Source organism: Dysidea avara, chromosome 3 (genome assembly GCF_963678975.1).
Source record: "Dysidea avara chromosome 3, odDysAvar1.4, whole genome shotgun sequence".
Taxonomy (NCBI): Eukaryota; Metazoa; Porifera; class Demospongiae; order Dictyoceratida; family Dysideidae; genus Dysidea; species Dysidea avara.
The window spans coordinates 5,774,317-5,785,882 of record NC_089274.1 but is presented as its reverse complement, the minus strand read 5'-3'; the positions used below and the strand labels follow the sequence as shown (position 1 = coordinate 5,785,882).

Here is an 11,566-nt window from a genome sequence, read left to right as displayed (position 1 = left end):
AAAGTTGCCATTTAGGCAATTTCAAGTATCTATAGCCCAATTTATAGCTAAAGTTTTTAATTTTGGAAACTATTATAGCTAGATTGCTTAAAATTAGCCAAAAGTGACAACTTTATGTTGCCAAAAAGTAGCAACATTTTTTGTAACCAAAATTGACAGTTTTTTTGGTAATTTGTGAGTTCAGCAGCCATATAAATTGCAATTTGAAGGTATCAGTATATTACCATTATTTTGTGAACTATATAGATCCCACAATTGATTAGTTTATTGTTCTTTATAAAAGTAGTACACTACAGTACTACACTTACTGCCAGAATTGGTGGCTTTTAAGCACCATTTTGTGGTCGTTCAAGCTGCCAAAATTGGAACTATGACCAGTTTCCAGTTTTGGAAACTTGACTTGCTTGAAAACTATTGGATTGCTTAAAATTTTCCAAAAGTGACAGATTGAAAGTTTCTAAAAATGGAAATTTAATTTGGTTGCCATGCATGCAGTTGCCAGAAATGGCAATTTCTGAGCAGTCCAATAGTTTCCAAAAATTGGACTTGTAACATACCTGGGTCTGGGGCCATGACAGATGTCTACAAGGGGGTGACACACAGGCACTTACTGTAGGTAGATCTGCGACCGCGGTCAAAGTCTAAGCCAAAAGTCAAGGCGACCAAAACCGTGCCAATTCAACGGTCAAGGGTAAAGCTTCCAACCCGCAACTGAAATATCGTCGCTAAGTCACCGGTAAAAGGTCGAAAAGGGCTCTTACAGCTCGTTTACACTAGCCCTCTGTTTCGAATCAGAGCGATTTCTCGAAATTTCGGCCGGTCAACACTTTGACCGCAGTCGCAGATCTACCTACAGCTGCGGCGCGTACCTACTTGACACTCCTTTGTGTCTAGCCATAGATAATAGAGTAATAGGGATAGGAAACGCAAGCGATTTCCGGATTGATTTCCGTTACGCGTGACTTGAAAGGACAAGACAGTTTTGTGAGAATTAGTGTTCTAAGCAGCGTAAATAGTAATCCAACAGACTACAGTAAGTATTTAGGCCTATGTGAGAGATTTTGGCGAGAGAATTCAGACCGTAGATTTTGTAACAAAGCGTATCGCATTAACCGTGATTCTTACACGCTGTCACACTTTCGCTCATCGTAACTTCATGCCTCGTCCATACCGCTTCTTTTATAGCCGGTTCCACTTTCGAATCTTGTGGTAAGCTAGGCGTGTCACCAACACAGTCTTTTACCGTTGCGTTGTACTGCAAGGTGGTTTAAGCTTTTGGTTAAAAATGCAAGATACTTAGTCGTTTCTTCAAGCAACAGTTCCTGTTTTGCTCCGATATTTCCTCTGGTTCCCTCTGTTAAATGGTAAGGAATAGGTTTATCACAGTTAAAAGGATAGAATATATTTACGAAGAAAGTAAAGTGGTTTAAAGTAATTTTTGGGCCGTTTTTTTCACTTTCAATCTCCTTTAATTTTGCGTATAACTTCCTTGAGGGTTGGTACCATCCTATTTCCCTCGATTACTTACTTGAGTTCACTGTAGCGAATCGAAGTTTCACAGTCGTTGGTTACAAAATTCTGTCGTTACAACAATTTGTTTCTCTTTGATACAAGCGCAGCAAGCGTAACGAGTATGTTCGTGACGTACTACACGGAATTCCAATAGAAATGTACGTATTTTGTGATGTCACGTTATTGCGTTTCCTATCCCTATTACTCTATTATCTATGGTCTAGCTTACCCTCCCATACACATAATTATGTCCTGGCATAAATGGAAACCTTTTATCGTGGCTTAACTTCTTTTTAACTAAGCGCTACCAAAGAGTTGTAGTCAACGGTTGTCTCTCTGACTGGCTTCCTGTAAGATCAGGGGTACCGCAAGGCTCTGTCCTTGGACCCCTCTTATTTTTACTTTATGTTGATGAGTTGAACAAAGTTATCCATCACAGCACCATCAAACTTTTTGCTGATGATATTGCACTTTACAGAGAAATTATATCTCCTCATGACCAATCTCTTCTTCAAGAAGATCTAACTTCAATCTATGAATGGTGCCAACTGTGGCAGTTGAACCTGAATCCAGTCAAGTGTGAATATCTTTGTATTTCGTATAAGCATCATCCTCTTACACATGACTATACCCTAGCTGGCCAAACCATTCCATTGAAGCCAGTGGTACGCTACCTTGGAGTATTCATCAACTCCCACCTTAAGTGGGACCATCATGTTCGACATCTGACAGCTAAGGCAACTCGTTCACTTAATTACCTACGACACACTTTGTTTTCATGTCCATCACATGTTAAAGCAGTAGCATATAAATGTTTGGTCAGGCCAATCCTTGAATATGCCTCTCCAGTTTGGTGTGTTCATTCTTCTAAAGATATTTCGCAGCTGGAATCAATTCAAAGACGTGCTGCACGCTGGGTCTGTGGTAGCAGGTGGAATTCTGCTACTAGAAACTGGACTAAATCCTCTGACTCATGTTTGCATCAGCTTAAGTGGCCTACCCTCCACTCTAGGAGATCCTTCAGTTCTATTAGCCTAGCTCATGATATTTTACACAATCGAATTTCAATCCCATTTAACAAGTATTTCCAATTTTCTTTTACAAACACAAGATCTCACCCTCAATCACTTTCCATTCCCTCATCGACCATCAACCCTTATCGTCACTCTTTCTTTGTCAACACTCCTTTTCTGTGGAACTCAATACCTCACAGTATTCTTCAACTGTCGAATCGTGTTGCTTTTCACTCTGCTCTTCGTCGATTTCTTTTTGTGTAGCATCAACTATATGTCTTCAGTTTTGTATAAGCTTTTAATACATCTGTTTAGTGTTGTTTTTTTTTTGTTTGTTTTTTATTCAGTGTACATGTGTGTGTGTTGTTTTGTATGTGCTTTTTGTGAAGGGGAGCACGTTTACAGGCTTAGCCTTTTGTGTACCCTTGTCTTTTGACAAAAATGGATAATCTAATCTAATCTAATCTAGTCCTGGGTTAGAAACCACCTATAACTTCAAATTCCAACGTGGGAGAGCTCTTTGCACCTGATTGTGTAACTATGACGTCAAAGATATTAGGGAATTTTCAAGCTCGCATGACGACTCACACTGAGTCAGCAAGTTTTGCGTGGCTTCACTAGTAGTATATATAGCTACTAGAAGTAAAAGCCGGCAGATAGCTTAATTGTTAGTTTAAAGAGATGTGCCTATACTATGTGGTCAACCGAACACATGTTTAGAAAACGGTACGTTTAATGTAGCTAGCTTGACTGAGGCACGTATTTTAGCGGTTTTAGTCATTGTTTGGGTGCAATGATGATTCTTCTTACTTATAACATACACGTATAACTATTAATTTATTTAGGTCCGAACTGATACCTGTAATCAGCGTAGTGGCATTTTCCAGTGTTGCAGCAGTTGTCTCAGTGTTGCTGGACACAGCAGTTAGATAGCATTGTCCACTGTCCAGAGCATCAAGGATTCAAGGTGCATGGCATTCCTGGCATTGAGTAGCGATAAACCTGGCCTGCGTATAGCTAACATGAAGCAAAAACGGTAAGCTTATGGTTTTCGTATATATATATACAGTAGGCCTATAATTAGCTATGTGTTTAATACGTAGTTTTGCATGTATAGCCGAGTGTATAGCTAGTATTGGGCCACTAGCCCGCTATAGTCGAATTCAGATTTCCCAGAACACCGTGGCCGGCACACTAACATGCCGGCAGCCATGGAGCTATTAGTCCGTAGCTATACCATGAAATCCAAATCAGCATATCAACTCTACTACCATTTAATTAGGCAACACTGAGCTTCCAAAAACAGAGGCTGTAGTTACAAAGAGGTGAGGTTACCATGCACCACCCAAAAAACTATGCTATATAGCTACATTATTTAAGCTACATTAAAAAAAAAAAAAAAAAAAAACTTGATCATTTCTATAAGTGCATCACTGTGCATGGGTTCATATAGTAATTGAATGCACGCTTAGTTACTGCTGCCAAATCTGCTACTGTATAAAATGTAGCTACCATTTTGAGTGGAAGGCCATGTGCCAATTTCGGCTTGTTTTAGGAATGTGGTAACAAAATAAACACTCAAAGGCTGTCTGAAATCAAGGTGAAATGCAACAAATCAATCAACAAACATATACGCCAAATGCTACGCATGGATTGCATACATTAAGTTTATCCGTGTATACCCTGTACTATAAGATGCCTCTCATCATAGCTATGCCATTAGCAGATAGGCGGACTATACTTCTGGTGACTGTGATGGTTTTAGACTGCTGCTACACGTATTCATTACCCACCCACTAACAGTTCATCTCAGCCTTTGCCTCCTTTGTTAACATATTTAGAGAGTGTCTGTTTTGATGTTTTATTCAGTCTCTCTATAAACCCATCTGTCTGTGTGCACTCCCAACATCATTGTAGGTAACTGGGTCAAACCAAAAACCAAATATATTTCACTCGTGCACCCAGCAGATAGTGCAGCTAATCACACCATATGGAATTAAAATCAGTTAACGCTCAGGGCTTCTGGCTCTTCAGGTGAGCTAGAAACTATAGATACTAACTTAAAAGCCTAATGTTCAGTAAAAATGGTGACTTTGCTTCCAAATAGTTGACATGATCAAATGTTTAACTAATGTTGATTGAATCTGCATCTTCACTACACTAGCGGTCTATAGCTACAGTAGAGTTATTTATCTCTGAAACATTTCTAATTAGTATGCCCACAATTAGAATATGGAAATGCAATTTGGGGCCCTTTTTACACTGTAGATCAAACTAAAGTAGAAAATGTCCAAAGAGCAGCCACAAGACTAGTACCATCTGTCAAACATATATCCAGGGCCGCCCACAGGGGGGGGGGGGGGGGGGGCAACTGGGGCATTTTGCCCTGGGCCCCAGGAGGCCCCATGAAGGGCCCCCTGAATACCTGTTTAAAAGATCAATGTACTCTAATAGAGCAGTCAGATCTAAATACTCTAATAGAGCAGTCACAGTATTCTTCAGAGGAGCAGTGTAGCAAGCTTATAGATAAGGAGATATGGTTGGTGATGGGTAGTTATTGTCATTTCCAGCAGGTTGTGACTTTTTTTTTTTTTTGGTCTTCACCTTACAACTTGGGTCAAGGGCCCCACTTTAACTCTTTGCCCTGGGCCCCTTAATTTCTCTGGGCGGCCCTACATATATCATATAAACAAAGGCTTCATACACTGGATTTGCCATCTCTGAAATATAGACAACTACATGGAGACATGATTAATGTTTATAGGCTCTTGCACGGCATTTTCGATTTAGACCATGCAAACTCTCTTTTTTTATGATAAACAATTCATCAAGGACTAGGAGTCACCCATTCAAACTACTTAAAGAGCAAACATTTAAAGATGTCAGGGCAAACTCCTTCAGTCAAAGAGTAATTAACAGTTGGAATTAAGAAGTTGTGACAGCACCAAATTTAGGTGTGTTCAAGACAAAGTATGACACTTCCTATGAGAATGTTAAATTTGATCTGTAAGTTTTGTTTACTTTTGTATCATAGGATCAGGACTTTACACAAACATATAATCGTTGCGCCTGTTCGTGCTGATGACTTGACCATACGTGTAATTCTATAATATTATAACGCCCAGTACCACATCCTTACTTAATTACAGATTGCATGAAGGAGAAGATTAGCGAATGTCCACGTTTTAAGTTTCCATGCCAGCTGCCAGTGGATTCATTCACATAAAATATGTAATTAAACAATACAAGAAAACAATAAAACACATGCCCCGCTCTTTACAATACAGTTACATATAAAATACAAGTAAACAATCTTGTCTTGTGCAGCTGGCATGGCGAACTTCCTTTGTGTTGGTGTCAGGCAATTCAATATGTGCTTAATCTTTTTTGCCTTCACCTGGCAAGTTAGCTACTAGGCTCTGGCTGGCTTGGCTGTCTTCCTTTATCTGGTTGATCTGGCTTGCATACTCTTACAGTATTGTGTAGCTATCTCCTGCAAGTTGTGCATGCATAACTATAGTGTGTCACCCATCACTGTGCCATTGCTACACCACTGATGAACCTTATCGAGTTGATGGTGATACTGTGTTGTATATTGGCTAATAATTTTTATCTGGTGATGTTGCCTATAATGTATTGCTGCATACAATACTGCAATAATTAGGGACCCGCCGATTATGCTGGCATAATTATGAGCATAATAGGTGCCTGAAAGCGTTGAGCATAATGCCAGCATAATAGGTAGAATATTTGTGTAATAGTATGAAGTCTAGCTTATTAAAATAGTTATCACAGAAAGATCGATATACTCTAATAGAACAATCAGTAACTCTAATAGAACAATTAAATAGCTGACTGTTCTATTAGAGTATATCGATCTTTTCTGTGATAAGCAGTAAGTTAGTGCTTCAGCCACTTATCATTTATCCATAAACTGAAAATTATTAGCAGAGCATGAGAACTGAGGCATAAATAATTGAGCATAATTTGAGCATAATAGGTAAGTATTGAGCATAAATTTGAGCATAATAGGTAAATTTTTGAGCAGTGCAGCATAGCATAATAGGTAAAATTATGAGCATAATCGGCGGGTCCCTAGCAATAATGTATAGTTCTCTCCTGTATGTTTTGTATACATATACTGTATACACATCACTGTGCCATTACCACACCAATGATGTACTGGCACTTAGCTACTGGTGGCCTTTAGTTACGATGCCACTATTGTGTTGTATCTGTCACTACTGTGACATATTGAGATGATTTGGGGATCATGCCTTTACGACCTAATAGCTGCACCAGGAGGCTGTCACGTTGGTGTATGTACTTGGTTGTATGTGACGCGGTCCTAGTAATAATAATAATAATAATAATACCTTCACTTGAAATAGTCTCAATACCTACATCACTGTCCTTATGAAGAACAGTTGCTCAAATTTGGGTGCTGAAGTACTGTAACTTCCTTAAGTTTTTGGAATGCCATGCCGGAATACACTGACACCCCAATCAAAGCAACCCATTCTCTGCTCCTATCTGTTCGGTTTAAGCAGTTATAGAGGTTGACAGTAGCTACTACAGTAGAAATGTGTCTCCTAGTAAAGTAACAGACATACAGTACTTCAGCTGTGAACAGTTGATTTGGGTTTCACTCCTTCTAGTGACAGAGTAAACCCCAGATATTCTAACTCTTGCTGAGCAGAATTATGCACTTGCTGGTTTCAGTCTTAGTCTAGGGGACACAGCACTTTCTTCACACTAGTGACACTACACGACACTCCTCCAATTGTAGCAGAAATTACTGTCAAGCTGTTACGAAGGCAAAGTGTGAGGCTGTTTTTGGGTGATATTCTTGGGTAAAATAATTCAAGCCTCCATGATTCCTACTATACAGTACTATGTACCTTACTGTATGCTTATTGCCATAACAAATGATGAATTTCTCACTTCAAAAGATTTCCTGTTATATTTACAAGCACATTGCAGGTGCATCTTTATCCAATTTTGTTCTGTAGCAACTGGGAAAGTCCCTGGAGGAGCACTGAAGACAATATTTCTATTAATCCAATCTGTATTACAGGAATAAATCCTGCAGGGAACAAGAATATATGGTTCATGGCTGATTATGACACCAATGTAGAAGCTGCAGAGGATGTCTGTTCAGAAATATGCGAACTAGGTGTAATTATTGATGCTGTAGATGAGACAGAGTATGGCATTGACAACCATGATAAGAGTCAAGTAATGATGGGGAATGAAAATGTGTTAACCACACTGCATACTTGTCAGCGGGGAGACAGGCCCATAAAGTCAGATAACAATAGTTGTTTTACTACTGTAAGAGCCAAATCACTGGACCCATTTGCCAGTACAGATGGTGCTTGTACAGCAAGTCAATTAACGCAAAGAGATAAACTAGTTGGAGTACCCAGCTTAGTAGGATCACACAGTAACACAAATACTGTTATTCTCAATTGCAAGTCAATGAATAATCATAATGGTTTACAGACTGATGACATTGTGCCTATCACTAGCAGCACTTTACAAACAGGTAGCTATACGTACAGTGTTTATACTATATAATGCATACCATGAAGTACTACGTAGCTGTTACAGTACATAATATAGCCAATACAATAGGTGGATCACTCATTGAACCCAAACCACATTCTCACAAGCTTAGGCCAGCTGAAACTCCAGCAATTCAGACCATTGTAAAAACTGGTTACAACAAGCCTTCATATCCAGTTTTAGTTGGTGACACTGTAAGACTCTATGCTACAAAGACCTTCACTGCTTTGCCTCATCTCAGTAAATATATGGTAAAGGAAAGGTTGCCTAATTCATCAAAGCCAAGATTGGTTTTGAAGTCTAGTGAGACAGAAAGGTCAGTGCAGAAAATAGTGTCAATCAGATGTTGCATACATCAAAATGAGTAATCTTATACAACATAGCTCACATGCATGTAAATGTTCTCATGAATGCAGTGCAAATAAATACTGCTATGTAAATATAACTATAATCATAACTATAACTGATAAATCACATTTATTTGCATGCTGTGCACGGGTATGTAATTTCTTCCCTCACATTTTAAGGCATGTGTGTGTGACTGTGTGTGTGATGTCATCTTATAATTAAGGGATTTCTATGACACTGCACATTTTCATGCAATTGATCACTGCACTGTAGCTAGCTATATGTATGCAAGTGATTACAGTTGCCCATGTATCATAGGGTTGATGCAATAAGCAAGAGTTGCATTAACTTGCTTCCTGCCGATACTGGTGACTCAAAAACAGACACCGAAGAGTATACTTTTGGGAGACCAGAGCACTATCGGGAGAATTGTAAAACCCCTGGCTATTTTGCATTTACAGTAAGCTTTTCTGACTTGTATAATACGTATCAATCTTATTTGTTTTGTTACAGTGCAGCAAATTTTTCAGGGGAAAAATGAAATATCCAATACCAAGTGGAAGAGCAAATGATAATAAAATTGGCAAAGGAGGAAATGGATTTGTGTTTACGATGTATCATGAAAGAAGACAGTACGCAGTTAAGAAGGTAAAGATATAAAAAATAAAATATAATTAGCCATTTAATTACATGCTGACTTTTATATGCTGACAGACAGTTTACCGATCCAATGAAGTCAATGTCCATTCATCATTGCGTCATGAAAACATTATTCCACTAGTGGCAGTTTTGATGGGAGAGAGACATGAACGGCATGTATCTAAATTTTATTGCTTTCATTTCATGCCTAAAATGGATTGTGATTTAAGACAAATCTTATCAGCCAGAGATATTGGATGTTTGAAACACTTTTATAGCAATTGTGCAAAAGATCCCAGAAGATGGGAGGTTGGATTCAACAACATAAAATTCATATTGGGAAAAACATTAAAAGCTCTGACTTATCTTCATGCTAATGGATATGTACACAGAGATATCAAAGGTGGGCATAAGGGAAACTGCATGCATATGCTCCAATGTACTACACAGAAGATTGATTACCATTTTGTTTTACACTTGTAGCCAGCAACATAATGATCAAGATGCAGTGTCGGTGCCAGCCACTCAGTTGTAGATGTAGTTCAAAGTTCCAAGTCAAACTTGGAGACTTTGATTCTGCTGGTACTGTACCAGGACTTGGTATAAAAGAGCCTACTGATCAGATGATCAAGTTTGCCTCCATCCTGCCACTAGGAACACCAGGATATCGGGCTCCTGAGGTGATGTTGTGTTTATAGTGTTGTAGTTGGTTGATATGTGTATTAACTACAGGTATCCATGCACATCACCCTATCAGGACCTTATGAAACACTGTACACATTTGCAGTCGACATGTGGTCATTTGGATGTCTGTGTTTGAATATTTGTATTGGGAAGACTGCTGCTTTGAGACAGAGAGAGGTGTGCAGTAAATTGTTATATGTGACTCAGTCTAATAAGCCAACCCTTTCAATTGACATTACTTGACAGCTCATGTGAATAAGGTAGAGCTGTTTAAAACTTTGAGCTGGTAAACTGTTAAACTGTTTAAAAATTTTTTTTGATTAACTGTAAACAAATGGTAAACTGTTTGAACTTTGAGCTTTGACACAGTAATTATTCAAAAATAAATTTTCAAGTACTGTATACAGAGACATGGAAAATTGAGTATTTTATATAACTTTGATGTCTAGAAAAGCTATATATAACACTGCCTTTCTCAGAATGCATGGGCCATGTACGTATTTGTTAATAAACTTGTGAGTTTGCTGATTTCTTTTTTATTATTTTCCATTTAGGAAGCCTGTCTTTTATTATCGAGAACTCATCAATGTTCTAAAGAGTTGTGGGAGAAAACAACCAAGGTAGCTAAGTCTAGAAATGTAACTGTATATAGTATAGATTTTATACTCTTATACACACAGATAAAGGAGCTGGAGTGTACAAAGCCCTTTTTAAATGAAACTCATCTGATTAATCTTGTCAAAGGCTGTCTACAAGTGAACAGTATGGACAGGCCCACATCAAAAGATGCCTTAAAAGTCTTTAACTAAGCCAAACAATGATAGTGAAACTCCTTGAATATGAGTGTTTACATGTCCACCTTTTGTGAAAGTATTCCTATGTGGGCAGTGCGATGGCTGTTTGTAGGATGGAATTCCATCAAGATTAGATAATGAACAAAATACCTTTGGTGTTTTTTATGTAGGCAAGTACAAACATAGCAGTATTAATTTATCAAGATATGATAAGCAAACATTAACAGTAATTGCATACTCTTGTTGACATTTCAATCATTTGTTTTTGTATAATATTACAAAGCCATTGTGCAACAATACAATATTTTTCATTGTTGTTACTTGTAATCATTAACTATATCATACATACATAGCTGATTTCAGTGTACATACATAGCTGATTGTCTATTACATATGTACATTCAATGTATACTTATTATTACAGTAGCCTAATTAGACAGGTTCTGAGGTTCACATCCACTTGTAATATTAACTATGTAATATATCTAGAGTGAGGACCTAGCAACACTTTATGCAATTATTTTGGTCATAAATTCCAATTCCAGCTGCGTATAATGCATAGCTAAACAGCAAACTAATTGCTTCAATGAAAAGAAATCAAAGATTATATACCAAGATATCCTTGGCAACACCATTTAGTTGTGAGCATCTCGCCAAAAGTACAACCGGAAAAAATGAGAAACCACCTAAGTATGAGCACACTACACTGCTTGAAGTATCTTAGTTTACTACAGTGGTATATCCCCAGTATATGGAACAGTTAATTACTTGTTATTTTAGTAGTTTTTCAGTAAACCCGCATTCACTGATGTTTTACTGAGAGTTTAAAACTTAGTAAAATAATAATGTTCCATATACTTAAGTTTACTGACACTTTACTATCAGTATAACTACAGTAAGGCATCTTAACAAATTAGTAAACTAAAAACCTTCAAGCAGTGCTAAGTACTACGTATTAGAGTCACATTATTAATTATGCACAAATATAATGCATATGGTTTATACAGG

General features: G+C 37.9%; 1 protein-coding gene across 2 annotated transcripts; it reads left to right on the top strand.

Annotated features, from left to right (window-relative positions):
• The first annotated feature begins 3,122 nt into the window (after positions 1–3,122).
• LOC136249063 (uncharacterized) lies at positions 3,123–10,995 on the top strand. 2 transcript variants are annotated; one of them, XM_066040965.1, is made up of 11 exons: positions 3,123–3,251; positions 3,371–3,561; positions 7,538–8,073; positions 8,163–8,409; positions 8,760–8,901; positions 8,955–9,089; positions 9,156–9,483; positions 9,564–9,760; positions 9,813–9,941; positions 10,319–10,384; positions 10,445–10,995. In XM_066040965.1, the coding sequence occupies exons 2-11, from the start codon at positions 3,497–3,499 to the stop codon at positions 10,571–10,573; spliced, it is 1,974 nt and encodes a 657-aa protein (XP_065897037.1). In that variant the 5' UTR covers positions 3,123–3,251; positions 3,371–3,496; the 3' UTR covers positions 10,574–10,995. The 2 variants fall into 2 exon arrangements, with proteins under 2 accessions (XP_065897037.1, XP_065897039.1); XM_066040967.1 differs by lacking the exon at positions 3,123–3,251 and having other exon boundaries at positions 3,408–3,561; positions 7,603–8,073.
• Positions 10,996–11,566: the final 571 nt, after the last annotated feature.